Here is a 16,807-nt window from a genome sequence, read left to right as displayed (position 1 = left end):
GCCGCGTCGTGTTCATCACACTGATGGGGTCGTGATAGACTTTGCGAGCATACCTTTCCTGGGCACCTCGTGAATTTCTCGCGAGGTGCAGTCCTTCAAAGATTACTCCCACGCTACAAATACCTTTACGATCACGACGCTTCTTTCCCGGTTCCTCCTGATTTTTCTCCCTTGCGGGAGCAGAGTCATCAACATACTCTTTGAAATGCCCCTGCTTGATAAGGTTTTCGATTGTCTCCTTGAGAGCTCGGCATTCATCGGTGTGATGTCCATTGTCTCGATGATAACGATGGCGTGCTGTCGTAAGCACCCAAAATTAAAACCCTAAAAATACATATAGTAGTTTGAGTAGGGATCATTCCCACGGAGAGTGTCTAGCCGAATTTAATGTTATGTGAACCAGTATGGGGGGGTTTTGAGTTAAACAGAAACAATTTCGGGAAAACAACAATTCAAATTAATCAATCAATCAAAATAACAAACCTTGGTCTAAGTCAACATCCACCATCGGAATCTTTCAACTGATCATGGATACAAAAATAAATCAATTCATACCCTAAATATTCACCGTTGGAACTATTTTCCTATCTCTCCTTAGTTGTAATTAATTAAGAAACAAGCGATCTAATTAACCTTACTACTAAACAACCCTAGACAAGCGCTAAAGATTTAATCTAGTGGTAGCCTTAAGACCTAGAGAGATCGATGAAGCTAAACAACACAAACTCAAGATTTGCATTTAATTTAGTTGAGTGTTCTTCTTAAGAATTACTAATTCCTGACATAGCAAATTATTAACCCTAATTGCTTCACAAGTTAGAGGAATCAAACAATTACGGATTTGATATCTAACTTAGCAGTAGATTGCAATAATTAATAAGCAAATTATTAACCCTAATTGCTTCACAAGTTAGAGGAATCAAACAATTACGGATTTGATATCTAACTTAGCAGTAGATTGCAATAATTAATAAAATAGTAGGCCTCCTAGTAACTAAATGCAACAATCATTAAAATAAGCACAGAAGAACATTCAATACTCAAACATAAATTGAACACTTAAAGAAAAAACCAAATTGATCTCACAATTTATTGATTCCGAGGTTTTGTTTCCTTCGACCAAGTTATAAAAGTTTAGCCACTCATGGCCATCACGAGAATTCCAAGGAAAAATGAAAATCCACCAGAGAGAGAAGAGAGAGGCGTGTGTGATATGTTTTGTAATCCCTAATATGATCTCCCTTTAAAAATATCTAATTCGAATTCTAATTCTAATTCTACTTAATCTAAATCTCCTAAAAATATTCTAAGATCCCAAAATAACCTTTATCTTAATCTGAGTAATTGAAAATAAAATAAAGTCTTAATATAAAATAGGAAAGTGGTGTTTCCAGCTGTAATTTGCGTGCAACAGGTCTTCAAAACTTCTTGTAATAATCTGCCTATTTGAATTGCATGACAAGGCGGAATGTTCCAGAACATTGGCAGTGCAGGTGTGTCAACTTCAAGCTCGATTACGACCTTGATTCACCGAGAATCTCTCCAAACTCAAAACATGAAAGTTTTAGATCTCTTTCTTAGCGTTCCACAGTATTTTGAATCATCTCAATCGAAGCTTTGATGAGAGAGTTATGCCCAGATTACGAAGCAATGTTGAAATTGTCTGAATTCACTTAATTAGTTCCGTTTTGCAGTTAACGCCTCCATTTGCATCCTAAATCAAAATATAATAATAATGAGTATATTTAGGCAGCAAATAAGTATAAAAGACTAGACATTAAGGGGGATAAATATGTCATTTTGCATTCTCATCAAACGACAATATTTTTTGTTGTTTCTGGATGAAGAAGGACCTTTCATGGGCTCGGGCTCTCCAAGCAGACTGGCCTCTTATGATTTGTCAAGAATGGCCGAGACAGATTCATTTAAAGGGGTATATTGACTCCTGTCGTGATCGCGACAAGGAACCGGAGCATAAGACTTCTTGGGCTCGAACCGCGGTTTCTTTCCTTTTTGTTGATCGTCATTAGCCCATCTGCGATCAACCCTCTTATTTTCCCCTCGACCAGGTGCACTACCTTAAGTGTCGAGGTCGTGGCGTGGAGCACTGCCACAGATTTTTCAATACGGAGGTATTTCTCCGCAAGGCTGTAGAAGCTGGTGAGGGAAACATCATTCTCAGCCTGTAGTTCCTTCCACAGATCGGTCTGTAGGCGAACTCCCGCGATGATGAGAGTCTAAACAGACTCTTCGGGAGTGTGAGCTACCTTATGAAGCTCTTTGTGGAATCGATCGATGTAAGACTGGAGGGATTCATCCCTCTCTTGCCTTATGTTGCTAAGGTAGCTCAAAGGCATTGAGAACTTCTTGTTTGCTTGGAAGTGTCTCAGGAACGTCGTGCTCATCTAAGGCCACAACTGATCGATCCCGCTGGGAGCGACCTGAACCATCGTTTGGCATGAGAGGTTAGAATTACTGCCAAACAATGACACTTCGCCAAGTTTAAAACCTGGTGAAGCTCCATCAGGTCGTTGAATTCATACAAGTGATCCTGTGGATCAGAATTTCTATCGAACGCTCGCATATTGGGCATTCTAAATCTTGATGGGAGAGGGGCGGCTAATACCGTCGGAGAAAAGGGGAACGCCTCCGCGACCTGCCCTTGCTCATTTTGCTGAGCCTTTAGTTGATCCAGAGCTCGCTACAGCTCTTTGATCTGAGGTAGCAGCGTTGTCCATGGATTACTTTCCGCAACGTGGGTTCGACCCTTATGGTTACGGTTGAGAAATGACCATAGGTCGAATTCCTCCTCACCTTTGTAGGCAGTTCCGACCAATCTCGACACACGCTGGCTAGAGTCTTGTGATGGCGATAAATGGTGCGGAGAATTTTCACGACCTCCGCAGTGGTATGAACCGCCCCGTGGAGTGTGGGAACCTCCGGCATGATGACGATTAGGATCTTCATTCTGGCGGTGATAAGAATCACCCTGCCCAACGCTTTTGTGGGAGTGCTTGTGCAATGTGGCATGGGACAGCTCAGGATGCGACCTGCCACCGAGCCTTAACACCACAGGTATTCTACTAGTCCTTTGGAGCCCTTGGGCCCGCTGTTCGCCACTTGCTTACCCTTCCTTTGAAGTGTTGCAGTGTGCACGACATGTGCTATCGCCCTTTTCCGCGCTTTCACGTGACCTGTAGGCGTTCTTTACGACTGCACCGCCCCATTTGATTCGGGTGGCATGGCCTGGTCCAAACGATCCAGCCTTTGGCTGACCGTTTGGAGAGTATTGTTGAACCTCTCCAGGTAGCTCATGACGGCTGGGTCAAGTTGTGAGCTTAAAGGGATATCCCCTATGACATTTTGTGGAACTGAGGGCACCTTGGGAGAAGTGTCCTCTTGTACCTAGGGGATCTCCTCATCACCATGATTGGTTCGCTCAGATTCGAATCGGCGAGCCATTTGCTGTTGTAGGACCAGTTAGTCAAAGATTCTCCTGATGATGGTCGAATACTAAATCAGACCTTCCTTCTAGCGCCAAACTGTTAATGCGTGATTTTAACACTAACTAAACGAACGTGTGAAATGCTGAGCTGGCCTAGAAGACACACGCGAATGAGGGTAGTGAAATGAGTAATAGGTGAAGAAACAATGTTTTAAAGTGGTTCGAACGCTTAAGCAAGCGACTCCTACATCCACTGATATTGTATTAATATGGAGGGTCAAGTCGCGTTTAGCGAGCTGACTCGTAAGTGATTACGAAAGAGAGAATAAGCTATTACAGAGAGAAATTAGCTAATACAGAGTAAAATGAGCCAATCCCACAAATGGGAGAGGAGCTCTCTATTTATAGTGTGATGAATTGGAGTAATGATTACTGAATCCGTAAAAAGGGGGCAGATATCATGCAAATCCTTCTTTGCGTCCTGTTGCTCACCCACTCAAGTGATTTCCTCGTTTAGTGCAGGGGTTGGACACGTGGACGGCCTCTTGCCTTTCGTCAGTTTGGCACGCAACCACTACACTCGCAGGAGCATGCTGCTCACGCCAGCATATGACGTGATTGCGTCTGAACGACTGTAGGATCTGCCTAAGCCCTAACCATTTATGCTAACCGGGCTCTACGTCAGCCTTACTTTTTCAGGCATAACACTGTCCAACCCAGTTGCTTGAACGTTTTGAATAATGTCTGCCCTTTGATTTCCAGAAAAGTAAAACTAATTGAAACCAAAAAAAAACTAAAGAAGTTCATAAAAGCAACAGAAATGTCGTTTACTCATTTCAAAGAGGTACGACCAGTCGGCTATCTCACGTGCCCAAATACCTAGACCTAGCCCATGCCATTACATCATATAAAAATAAAATGATATCAACTCTCACACGCCGCTTTCTCGTTTTGGTTGCTGTTCTGGGTCAGCTTTTAGTCAACCCAACCACCGGAGAACCAAAACACCGACCATACTTTCGCATACTTTCTTAATTTTACCAAGCTGGTCTTACTCCTCTGCTTCAGTTGCAAGATCTGCTGTGAAACTCCCTTTTTACGGCTTTAGAAGGTTAGCTTTTCTCTCCATATAAAAGCCAATTGTTCTTGTTAGATTAAGACCCGACTGGGTTTATTTATAGATGTATAACAGTCATTTTATCAAACATTTGGTATGCATGACTGAGTTTTTATAGTAATTATATACCCATCAAGTCATAGAGATTAAATTTGTTGTGTGACAGATCCGAACTATGATGGAATCAGGGTTAATTTATGGTTAAAGATGAAAGATATAACTTCCGGGTTGGAAGGAATCTGTGAGGAAAGAATTGAGCTTGAATTGCAAGTAGTTAATGGAGAGGTAGTTCCATTTGTATGGAAACGACCACGCATTATATCTTTGCCAACTGAACCTACTGCTTTTGGCAGAGATGAAGATAAAGCTAAAATGATTCAAAGGGTGATAAAGGATGGAGAAACTGATTTCATCTTTTCTGTAATAACCCATTTCTTGGTATGGGAGGAGTTGGCAAGATTACGATTTTTGGGTATGAATGTAAAGCTCTCGGAGATTGCAAACCAAAAGTATGGATATGTGTCTCTGAAGAGATAGATTTGAGTTGATGAGAAATATGGGTATGTGTCTCTGACATGGGTATGTGTCTCTGAACACATAGATTTGGGTTTCTGAGAAGTATAGCTATATGTCAGTGAAGTGGGTATGTGTCTCCGAAAACACAATTTATGTTTCTAAGACATAGATTTGGGTTTTGGAGAGTATGGGTATGTGTATCAGACATGGGTATGTGTGTCAGAAGACATGAGTTTATGTTTCTCAAGACATAGATTTGGGTTTCTGAGAAATATGGTTGTGTGTCTTTGAAGTGGGTATGTGTCTCGGACGATATGAGTTTGTGTTTCTAAGAGATAGATATGAGTTTGTGTTTCTAAGAGATACTGACAAGTATGAGTGTGTGTCTCTAAAGTGGGTACGTGTCTCAGACGATATGAGTTTATGTTTTTCTAAAGAGACAGATTTGGGTTTCTGAGAAGTATGGGTGTGTGTCTCTAAAGTGGGTATGTGTCTATGAAGATATGAGTTTGTGTTTTAATAAGTATGGGTGTGTGTCTCTGAAGTAGGTATGTGTCTCAGAAAGATGAGTTTGTGTTTCTAAAAGAGAGATTTGGGTTTCTTTGAAGTGGGGATGTGTCTCAAAACATTGAGTTTGTATTTTTAAGACGTAGATTTGGGTTTCTAGAATAACGGGTGTATGTCTCTTGAAAACATAAATTTGGGTTTCTGAAATCTGAAGATAAAATAATATCAGAGTTCTTTCATTGTTTGTTCATTGCCGTAATACAATTGCATTACATGATGTTTGGAGATGTGTTATTGATAGAATACGATGAAAAAAAAAAAAAAAAACCCTTAATGGTCATAAGACAATAAAATGGGTTATCATTAAAATATCATAAAGAGAAACAGCACCCACCGCTATAATTGTGATGTTTCCTGAAATGAAAGATATAAAAGAGTTTATGAGTGGGAAGACAATGGTTGTATTATACTATTATCATCAGGAACAACATCGTTATTATTAATTTTATTGTATTATCAAGAGAAACAACAATGCGGCAGTTGATCACGAAAGAACTTACATACATAACGACTTAAAGCATTTTTACTGGTAGTTTTATATGAATCTCCTCTTTGTGTTTAGTTTTAAATGGTTAATATTGTTCTACTGATTTATTGTCAAAATTGTATAACTAGAGGTGTTGTTTTTAAGAGATTATTGTATCAGATAGCTGAAGTTTATCTAATCAATAATCTCCTTAAGCATCTTGCAAGTTTTGATATATAACCCAATTGTATATTCAATCTTAACATTCTTTTAAGAATTAAAGTCCTGCCATACCCAATGCACAATCTCAGTTCTCAATTGGAAATATACAAGTTTCCAAGTATTATGCTCTTTCCAAAAGAAGGTTTTCTTATTAGCCTAACTTCGGTTAGGTGAAAATGTAAATATCTATAAGTTACCAATCCAGTGGGGATTACAAAAGCTTGCCTCTCTCACAAATCTTTGTATTATTGGGTACTCAAATTTAGTGTCCTCTCAACAAAGACAGGACCAAAATTTGTGTTACCAACCTCTCTAAGTAAGTCATTCATTCATCTAAGGGTTTCAAATTCATTCATCTAAGGGTTTCAAATTCATTCATCAAATTTAGTATTGTCTGTTTGTTATTGGAATATATATTTAAGAAATATATATTTAAGTAATAAAATGTTGTTTTAAAAGTAGGTGGGTGAGAAAATGTCACAAACCATTATTTGGATGAGAAAAAGTCAACTCATATTTGTAAATCTGAAACTAGTTAGAATGGGCCAAGATAACCCACATGTAGATGGGCTGGCACTAGCAGGCTCCTTTCTAGCATCTTGGGCTTGGTTCATTCTGCTCTTTATGGGATGGACCCTTTGGAATTTATTAGTATACTTGCTTTATTGTTGATTAAGATAGAAAAGCATATGCTTTAAACTTGAAAATAAAGCTAAATGAAAGATGGATTAAGTGATTCACCTTTAATGTAATATACCATTTTTTTGGAATGGGAGGAGTAGGGAAAAGAATAATACTATACCAACAACCCTCTTTCGCAAACTTTTTTTCACAACCCTGACGTGACAGCTTGTAATTAGTCGGTTCACAACAGATCTCACATGAGTCTTGCATGAGTTTCACTAATTAACTGCGAGTTGTCACGTCAGGGTTGTAAGAAAAAATTTGTAAGAAATGGTTGTTGGTGTAGTATTATTAGTAGGAAAAATCACATTTGCTTGGTAAGTATAATGTCTGAGAGAGATTTCAACTAAACACAGTAAGATGTGTTTCAACTTTTGGGTTTGTGTCTCTCAAAATGAAAATCAAACATTATTGGGTAGATTTAGGTACTCAAATATGGGTTAGTTGTACAGAATTTTACCTCTTAGGTGAAATATTGATGGGGGAGCTGGTCAATTTGGGTTATATAAACTTCGAATCGTTGTCCATGGTACCTTTCCAGATCATGTTGATGATGACACTTACCGTGTATAGCTCATCGTTACTTACAACTGCTAGAGGACATGAGACATCTGTCTAGGGCTATGACACAGATGTGCATATTATGTTCAGAGATATGTTATGGCTTTTGAAATTTCCCTTCATGCTGATCAACCACACTTCATTAATATCAATGTCATTAGAGCCAGCTGGATTCATTAGATACAAACAACATTGTCAAGAGAAACAACAATGATTTGTCGATTTTTCAATTATATGTCATTAAAGTTGTAAAACTCAATCACCAAGCAAAATATGCAAATAAATAAATATAAATTTGAAGGAAAAAGAACATACACGTAATAGATCATGAAGTACTATTTCTACATCTCCTTGTCAAAATCCACTCATCTTGGACTTGAGATTACTTATTAATAGTTGATCAAGTTTAATAGATTTTTCATCCGAAACACGGAGTTTTGGTCTTATAGGTTTTCTACATTTTATGCATACCTCAACTAATCCTTTAAGACTTATAACTATCGGTTGGGTAAGAATTCTGATGACTACTCTAATTAGTAATTAATGAGAGATTAGAATCTAAGACTTTTTTAGTAATACATCTAAGAGTCTTTATCAAACTACTTAACCACTTAAAGATAGTTTAAATAGTTAATATTGTTTCTTATGGTATATGGTCAAAATTATGAGAATTAGGCCAATATTATAAAAAGTAAAAGGTGTTATTTTGAAGAAATTATTGTATCAGAAAGGTACTCACTAGTCACTCCAATAGGAGATTTGAAGGAAGATTCTAAGTGATTAATTTTAACAATCTCAATTCTCTTCAAAAATTGGAAATATAAAAGTTTCCAAATATTACATTCTTTACAGAAGAAGGATATTTTTATTTTCTTACTTATATAACTTCAGTTTCTACTGAAATTTTTGTGTTTCCAAAATCACTGGACTCATAAAATTGAGAGTTAATTGCATGATTTATTATTTAATTAAATACAAAAGCTGATACATGCATTGAATACTCTTTTGTTTGGACTATGGATTGTAGTGGGTTGTGGGGGAAGAATTTTGAGGGTGCCCACAACAAGACAAGTTGAGAAAATTCCCAGAGGTTGGGTGAGAGGCCCATTATCACATTTGGATTCTAGCGATTGAAAACAAACGCCTGCTACACTCAATTATATATATATATATATTATATATATATTAGATATATATATATATATAACCGAGGATAACCTACATCTTTTAGTATTCGAATTCAAATTGGAATAATCTATCAAATAATATTATAATTATCTAATTTTTTAGGATTACAGAATGTTCAATAAACCCTGATCATTAATTAAGATGTAAACAAACTAACCCAAAAATATCAGTTATATATATATATATATATATATATATATATATATTGAGGATCTCATATATTTTTTTGTCAAAATTATGATTAAATATCGTTGGGTTTATATCGTTAGACTGAATTAATATTTTATAAATGAATAAGTTTATGATTTTGACAATATTAAACATACTAATTAAAAAATTATATATAAAATTTTGATTAATGGAATAAAAAAATCTCTGCTTTATATATTTATAAATGTAAACTTGTCATAAAGATATGTCGGCGAGTTGGGCCGTTCAATTTTTAAAATGTGAAGAAGATTTGAAAGGAGTTTTTTTAATTAAAGAGACGATTATGCCCCCAGTGAGCTTTCCTCCAAAGTTAAGCCACCCATTGAATTTCCAACATCTTTCTACTATGAAATGACTATTCTACCCTTATAAGTTTCCTTCCCAAGTAGGAAATTCCCCGAGAGCATCCAAAAAAGAAGGCAAAGGAAACTTTAAATTACAGTAGTGGTCGGAAAAGGTCGGCTTTGACCTTGGATGTGGAATTTATTAGTGGACCTATTCAAAGATTTTTGGTAAAATCTAAAATAAAATATTTATTACCAATTACAACAATTAATTGGAAGTGGGAAAACTTGAAACAATGAATTTGAGTTTTTACCAAGAAAAACGTGACAATATTTTCTTACCATCCATTCAGAAGAGGAGGCAAACAAGAAATTGAAAATTTGACCAACACAATTTCTAAGAAATTATTGAAAATGAGTGGTTGGGTTTTTGATCGATTCATATCATGAATAATTTGTTTTTTATTTTTATTTTTTAGATCAAACTCAGATTTTTCTACAATATATCACTATACATATATATCAACCTAAAACTTAAAACCGGTGAACAAAAATATAAAACTTGTAATATACGTATAATGTAACTATATTATAACGAAAGTTATGAAACTCGGAATATTAATTTCATTTAATAATAATAATAATAATAACTGAATAATCATGGTACAAATTATAACAATTAAAAAAAATTAATTAAGTGTTTCTAAATTGACAAATCTAGCCCTTAAGCATTCCCCTTAAGGCTTAAGTAAAACAATTTCCATATCCATCTCTTCAGAATGACAATATTACCCCTCATGATTCCTCCACTGTCCCACCAAACTTTCTTTACCATTATACCCCTTTGTCCCGACCTTTTGCAATCCATCGAAATGACTATTCTGCCCCTGACTACCTTCCCAGAAACCCATATCACGGTGTCAAGAAATGGCCCAACCTTCCTTTCATTACCTGTAGCTTAGTTGTCTTCCATGGCTCTCTTTCTTGGAAAACCCTCCGCTCTTTCGCCTCTATATATAATCCTCCATCATTCACATACTCTCAAACCCAACTCAACTTTCATAATTGTAAAACTTCTTTCTTTGAGTTCTTCCTCTAATTACAATGGCAGCTGCTTCACAAAACTTCGAAGATTTCTTGCCCCTCATGGCACACAAGCTTGGTGGGGATGGTTTGATTGGAGAGTTGTGTAATGGGTTTAATCTTTTGATGGATACTGATAAAGGGGTCATCACCTTTGAGAGTCTTAAGAGAAACTCAGCTTTGATGGGCTTACAAGACATGAGTGATGATGATCTGAGGTCTATGGTGAGAGAAGGTGACTTTGATGGCGATGGAGCTCTTAATCAGATGGAGTTTTGTGTTTTGATGTTTAGATTGAGCCCTGAGTTGATGGAAACTTCAAAATTTTTGGTTGAAGAGGCTCTTGACCAAGAGTTCAAGGCTTGTCATTAACTCTTTTTTTTTTTTTTTTTTTTTTTTTTTAATTTATTGATGTTTTATTTTGGAAGATTTTTTTTTGTAATGGAATTGATGAATATACTTGAGGGAAATGAGAAATTCAGAAACATTTAGCGTTTCCATTTTTGTTCTGGTTTGATCTTGTTTTATTGAAGTACTCATTTGCACATAGATATGAAGGCATACAAAAGGCCCAAGCTAAAAGAAAAGCTTTATAAGAGATATATTGAATTTGCTATTATGATTCCATTTAAGAGTGCCAAGTGGAGAAGTTTGGGTTCAAATATATCAAAAAATTGTGTGTTAATATACATTTAGGTGTCTAAATGTGTAATTAGCTATGCTCTAAAAGACTAAAACCATGAAAAAGCTAAGAAAATTTCTGACTAAGTTTTGGCTTTCTGGCAAGACTGGATGGTCAAGTGTCAAAAAAAATACAGAGCAGAAGCAGATTCTGTAGGTTCTTAAATTATGTTATTCTAAATATTTAGCTTCAGTTTTGCAATCTGTAATGCACAATATAGTGCTTAGAATCAAGCCTTTGCCTTCAAAAAGACCTTTAATTGGTGATCACTGTTATAAAGTATAAACTTCGATTCACTTAAAAAAATAAAAGTAAGTAAAGTGATGGGGTCATACAGATTTTCCAACCTAAGGTGGAATTTTTCTAACCCCTGTAGTGGAGTTGACTCTACGACTGCTGGGGTTTTATGGACCAAAATTTACCGAAAGTGGTGCAAGATAAGTCATTTGTTTGGTCATTTTGGTTTCCTTTTCTTTAGGCTGGGAATAATAATGGTTTCTGGCATCTGCATATTGGTTATGTAGTTACTGAATGAAACCAACTAATCAAGTTGACCTGATCAAACTTGAACTCTTGAAGGCTGTAGTCTTTTGGAATGCCATTCTTTGACTTCAATTGACCAGGTTAGATGATTAATTTATACACGTATGATTAAGGCTGATTTCTTCTAGATCTTAACATCTTCTTTTTTCTCCCTAAATGCAGTCCTTACCAACTGTTGATGTGTAGTTCTCAACTGTGAACCTCCTGCAACTAGAGCAAATTTCGGTAAAGCAACTATTTACTTTACTCTTTGTGAAAAATGAAAATAAAAATATGGGTGATACCCTGTAAACTCTGTACAAAGTGTGTCAAACATGAAGTTTAGAAATTGGTGGCTATTGTAATAAATGTCAAACCGTTGGGCTAGTCTACTAAATCTGAGTTCATTTAGTATTGCGTCAACATTTTTTATTATCATGTAACATCTGATTTAGATATTTTCTTTCCATAATAACATAACTGTTGTATTTTAATCTGAAAGTCACTATTGTTGAAGGTTTCTTCTCTGAACTGAATTCAAGTCATGAATCTTCCATGTTGAGGTTACGTGTTTGTCTGTAAGTTGTACAAAGAGCCCCAAGTCTTGGAAACAATGGATATCCTTTCTTTTCTGCTCATCAGCTATAAGTTGCTTCTTTTCTTTTCTGAATACTCTTATGCTTCCGACTCCATTAGTTCATCCCAGTCTCTAAGTGATGGCAGAACCTTAGTTTCAATAGATGGAACCTTTGAGCTTGGTTTCTTCAGTCCTGGTAGTACCAAGAGTCGTTACTTAGGAATTTGGTACAGTAAGATCCCAGTTAAAACGGTTGTGTGGGTTGCAAACAGACTCAATCCTATCAATGATTCTTCTGGTTTGTTGATGATAAACAGCACAGGCTATCCTGTTTTAATTAGCCAGAACACCAGTGTAGTCTGGTCTGCAAACTTGACAAAAGAAGTCCGGAGTCCAGTGCTACTACAGTTACTAGATTCTGGAAATTTCGTCCTAAGAGATGAACAGGATGGTAATTTGGGAACTTATTTGTGGCAAAGCTTTGACTATCCATCAGATACATTGCTCTCAGAAATGAAACTTGGATGGGACTTCAAAAATGGTCTAGAACGGCGTCTATCAGCATGGAAGAGCCCAGATGACCCATCTCCTGGAAACTTTACCTGGGCAGTAGAACTACAAGATTATCCTGAGCTGGTTATGTGGAAAGACTCAAAAAAATTCTACAGGAGCGGTCCATGGAATGGCCTTGGATTTAGTGGTGCACCAGCATTAAAGCCTAACCCGGTTTTTCAGTTCAACTTTGTCAGTAATGAGGAGGAGTTGTACTACATGTACAATAACACAGACAAATCATTAATCACAAGAGTTGTTATGAACCAAACCAACTATGTACGTCAACGACTTGCATGGAGTGAAGCAACTCAAAGTTGGAAGGTGTATTCAATTTTGCCAAAAGATTACTGTGACACTTATGGTCTTTGCGGTGCTTACGGGAATTGTATGAGTACTGAATCACCTGTTTGCCAATGCTTCAAAGGCTTCAAGCCTAATTCAGCAAATATTGACTGGTTTCAAGGGTGTGTACGCAATGAGCCCCTAAACTACTCTAAGACAGATGGTTTTATCAGATTTAATGGATTGAAACTACCAGATGCTACACATGCTTCAGTGAAAAAAAGTATGGATCTCAAGGAATGCAGAGAGAAATGCTTAGAGAACTCTTCTTGTATGGCATACACTAACTCAGATATTAGAGGAGGAGGCAGTGGCTGCGCCATGTGGTTCGGTGACCTGATTGACATCAGACAACAGCCAGATGGCGGGCAGGACTTATATATTCGAATGTCTGCTTCAGAGATAGGTATTTTCTTAATTTAGTTTCTATTGCTCCTTAGTGAGCATTGGTTACTCACCAAAGTTAGATCATCGTTATCAGTCTTTCTGTTGTTAAAATTATTAGCTTTTATAGATTGGGGTAGTACTATGTGGTCAATACATAAATCTGTTTCTTGCTATAGCCTTTGTACATGTGTTTTTAATGTAATTTAACTATTCACTATGCTATATCATTACTGAATTTTTCTTTATTTTAGCCATTCAACCAGGGGCGACAGATGTCACAAAGCTGAAAATAGCGGTGATAATTGTTGCTACTATTGCTGTGATTGCTGGGATACTTATAGCAAGCTATTACATTCACAAACGCAGGGCAAATGCAGTAGGTAAATTTACTATCTGTCTTCAGATATTCGTGGTCATTGGTTTTGATTAATTCAAGTAATAGCAAATTACAGTATTTGCAGTCAATTTTAAATGCAATGCGAATGAAATCTTAAAGTATATATGAAGTGTTTAATGCATTAATCAAAGTAATTGGATAGTTGCCACCTGATTTAGAAGTATGAGTTCTTATTTATTTTCTGTTTAAGTGTTTCTGTGCTACTCCCTTATCAACTGACAAATACATATTGGCTAAATTTAATAGTCACTTAAATGCTATTTTTCTGATAAAGAACCTGTACTTCTGAAATGGTAATTTAAATTATTTACAGTTATATTGTCCACTATTTCAGAGATAACAGAAAACAGTGGATACACTGATCAGGGAAATGAAGAGCAAGAACAAGACCTTGAGCTATCGCTATTTGAGTTGGCTACAATTGCTAATGCCACCAATAACTTTTCAATCAACAACAAGCTTGGAGAAGGTGGCTTTGGACCTGTATACAAAGTAAGCTTGCAACATGCAAGTGAAATGATGGCATGAGCAAACTACTTATTCTACTCAGAAATGCCACAACTCATTTAACAAATACTTTTTCCAGGGTATACTGGCGGATGGAAAAGAAATCGCTGTAAAGAGGCTTTCAAAGATTTCTGGGCAGGGATTAAATGAGTTCAAAAATGAAGTTATACTGATCGCCAAACTACAGCACCGAAATCTTGTAAAGCTTCTCGGTTGCTGCATTCAAGAAGATGAGAAATTGCTGGTTTATGAATTCATGCCCAACAAGAGTCTTGACTTCTTCATTTTTGGTTTGCATCCCTCAACTTATGAATTCAGCTGGTCTAGTGTAACTCTGTTTATACATAGATCTTTTTTTTCAATCATAGAGATATTAAACTAACCTAAATATGAAACTTTCCAGATCAAAAAAACCGTAAGCTATTGGACTGGTGCAAGCGTTTTCACATTATTTGTGGGATCGCTAGGGGTCTCCTCTATCTTCATCAAGATTCTAGACTGAGGATTATACATAGAGATCTAAAAGCAAGTAATGTATTACTTGATCATGAGATGAACCCAAAAATTTCGGATTTTGGCTTGGCAAGAACTTTTGGAGGAGATGAGATTGAAGGAAGCACAAAGAGAGTGGTTGGAACTTAGTAAGTCTTTCTTATCTATATCATCTTTATAATGTAGTTCCCTTATTAATTAAATTTCTCTTTTAAACAATTTCCTACAGTGGTTATATGGCACCAGAGTATGCTACTGATGGTCTATTCTCAGTAAAATCTGATGTATTTAGCTTCGGAATCTTAATGCTGGAGATTGCATGTGGAAAGAAAAGTAGAGGTTTTTATCACACAGACCAAAGTCTTACTCTTGTAGGACAAGTAAGAAACATTAATGTACATTTCAGCTTAAGTTTCAAGAATTATATCAAATTCTGACAGTATTCAAACTGATAATATATGATTTAGGCATGGAAATTGTGGAATGAAGGCAAGCCATTAGAACTGATTGATTCATTCTTGAGCGAATCACGTAATCCATCAGAAGTCACGCGTTGCATCCACATTAGTTTGTTATGTGTGCAGCAGCATCCTGAAGATAGGCCAAGCATGTCATCTGTGGTTCTGATGTTGGGCAGTGAGATTGCGTTGCCTCAGCCGAAACAACCCGATTTCTTGATAGACAGGAAATCAGATGAACCACCACCAGGCTCTTCATTTGGTAAGCCTGAATCATCTTCAACAAATGAAATTACTTTCTCTCAGTTGGAGCCTAGATAGAGAATGCTCATAACATATGATCCCAGTAACTGATATCAGTCACATTTCAACCTTATGAGTTAGACTGTAGAACTAGAAGTGATTAGGCCACTAATGATGTAGTATACAGTTATGGATCAAGAAGATCCTGGAGTTTTATATAATTTGTAGTAATTTATGTATGTTTTAACAAGTTCTTTTTTATAAAAGAGTAATGTTGATAAAAGAATTTTCCAACTAAAACAGTCAAAGAATTTTCGAACGAACAATTCAAAATTTTGATCAAATCATGGAAGTGATAAATAACAAACGCGTAAACCAGAAGAAAAATGAGAAGAAAACAAATCCCGTTTTAATAAGGAAACAAAGACTTTTGTCAATAATATAACTCTATTTTCTGTTGTGGGTCACTGTCACTTCGACATTTAGTCCTCTGTGTTGAACCCGGAATTTATATCTACTTACTTGATAATTTTCTCATTGCCACGCAAGACCAGGGAGAAATTGATGTGAAAAGGCTTAATTTCAAACAAGAATGTCAAATATTTCGATTTCGTATGAGGAAATATGGGGCCATCTGTTATTGTAAAGAATCTCATATTGCTGGACCAAGCTGACCGGCCAACCAAATCTTAGTACATATTTATTAACGCCAGCAACCTTTTTACATTAACTTTTCACATTTGCAGACTTTTCAATCACTTCATCCACCCCTTCAAAGATTGCTTAACTCTATCACAATCCATCATTTTCGACAAATTGGCATTCATTTAACAGCGACTTTTTTCTTCCATTTGAATTGAATTCGATAATTCGATAGATGCAATTGCCATGTGGCTTGTTAGTAAAATATCTCCAAAAGTAGAAACAAAAATCTATATTTATTCTTTTTCTGTATATCACATCTATTTCCCTGAACTTCGATTTGAAGATTGTTCAATTCATGTATAAAATAGAAATTTGTTTAATCCGTCATATTCGATCTATTACCAATATAGCCATAATTTTCAAGAAGTGAAACAAACTTCTTGAATGATTAGTTTTTGGTAGAAAATCATGTGATATCTATATCATAAATTTTATCTTTTTAAGTGGTTTAAGGGGTAAAATTTTATTGACTCCTATCAACTTGAGCATGTAAAAAGAGTCCAAATCCAGATATTAATAAAATCAGAACGGTCAGAAAAGAGACTGAAGGTAAAATAATTGAAAGTTTAAAACCCAGGTGGGTTCACATACTTTTTT

At 36.1% G+C, this 16,807-nt stretch overlaps 2 protein-coding genes and 1 long non-coding RNA gene across 8 annotated transcripts; all 3 read left to right on the top strand.

Moving 5' to 3' along the window:
- The first annotated feature begins 4,398 nt into the window (after positions 1-4,398).
- LOC116139959 lies at positions 4,399-5,824 on the top strand. The gene is made up of 2 exons (XR_004129533.1): positions 4,399-4,556; positions 4,729-5,824. It is a non-coding gene; the product is annotated as an uncharacterized LOC116139959 (long non-coding RNA).
- Positions 5,825-10,215: 4,391 nt separating this feature from the next.
- On the top strand, positions 10,216-10,788 carry LOC116139932 (calcium-binding protein KRP1-like). Its single transcript, XM_031425575.1, has one exon. The coding sequence runs from the start codon at positions 10,365-10,367 to the stop codon at positions 10,713-10,715; it is 351 nt and encodes a 116-aa protein (XP_031281435.1). The 5' UTR covers positions 10,216-10,364; the 3' UTR covers positions 10,716-10,788.
- A 567-nt stretch (positions 10,789-11,355) lies between these two features.
- LOC116139823 (G-type lectin S-receptor-like serine/threonine-protein kinase At4g27290) lies at positions 11,356-15,807 on the top strand. 6 transcript variants are annotated; one of them, XM_031425470.1, is made up of 9 exons: positions 11,356-11,648; positions 11,731-11,793; positions 12,065-13,427; positions 13,660-13,788; positions 14,119-14,297; positions 14,392-14,602; positions 14,716-14,953; positions 15,034-15,184; positions 15,272-15,807. In XM_031425470.1, the coding sequence occupies exons 3-9, from the start codon at positions 12,161-12,163 to the stop codon at positions 15,581-15,583; spliced, it is 2,487 nt and encodes an 828-aa protein (XP_031281330.1). In that variant the 5' UTR covers positions 11,356-11,648; positions 11,731-11,793; positions 12,065-12,160; the 3' UTR covers positions 15,584-15,807. The 6 variants fall into 6 exon arrangements, with proteins under 6 accessions (XP_031281330.1, XP_031281327.1, XP_031281331.1 ...); XM_031425473.1 differs by having other exon boundaries at positions 11,359-11,648; positions 12,447-13,427; positions 15,272-15,803; XM_031425472.1 differs by having other exon boundaries at positions 11,359-11,648; positions 12,442-13,427; positions 15,272-15,803.
- The last annotated feature ends 1,000 nt before the right edge of the window (positions 15,808-16,807 follow it).

Source organism: Pistacia vera, unplaced genomic scaffold (assembly GCF_008641045.1).
Source record: "Pistacia vera cultivar Batoury unplaced genomic scaffold, PisVer_v2 Contig36, whole genome shotgun sequence".
Lineage (NCBI taxonomy): Eukaryota > Viridiplantae > Streptophyta > Magnoliopsida > Sapindales > Anacardiaceae > Pistacia > Pistacia vera.
The sequence above is the reverse complement of the archived record's forward strand: the minus strand, read 5'-3'. Positions and strand labels throughout refer to the sequence as shown.

What these genes read in the sequence shown, in the direction of transcription:
- LOC116139932 (XM_031425575.1), top strand. Translation starts at nt 10,365, where the DNA reads ATGGCAGCTGCTTCACAAAACTTCGAAGATTTCTTGCCCCTCATGGCA.
- LOC116139823 (XM_031425470.1), top strand. Translation starts at nt 12,161, where the DNA reads ATGGATATCCTTTCTTTTCTGCTCATCAGCTATAAGTTGCTTCTTTTC. An exon ending in ACGCAGGGCAAATGCAGTAG is followed by an intron (nt 13,789 to 14,118) that starts GTAAATTTACTA and finishes AATTATTTACAG; the next exon opens with TTATATTGTCCACTATTTCA. An exon ending in GCTTTGGACCTGTATACAAA is followed by an intron (nt 14,298 to 14,391) that starts GTAAGCTTGCAA and finishes TACTTTTTCCAG; the next exon opens with GGTATACTGGCGGATGGAAA.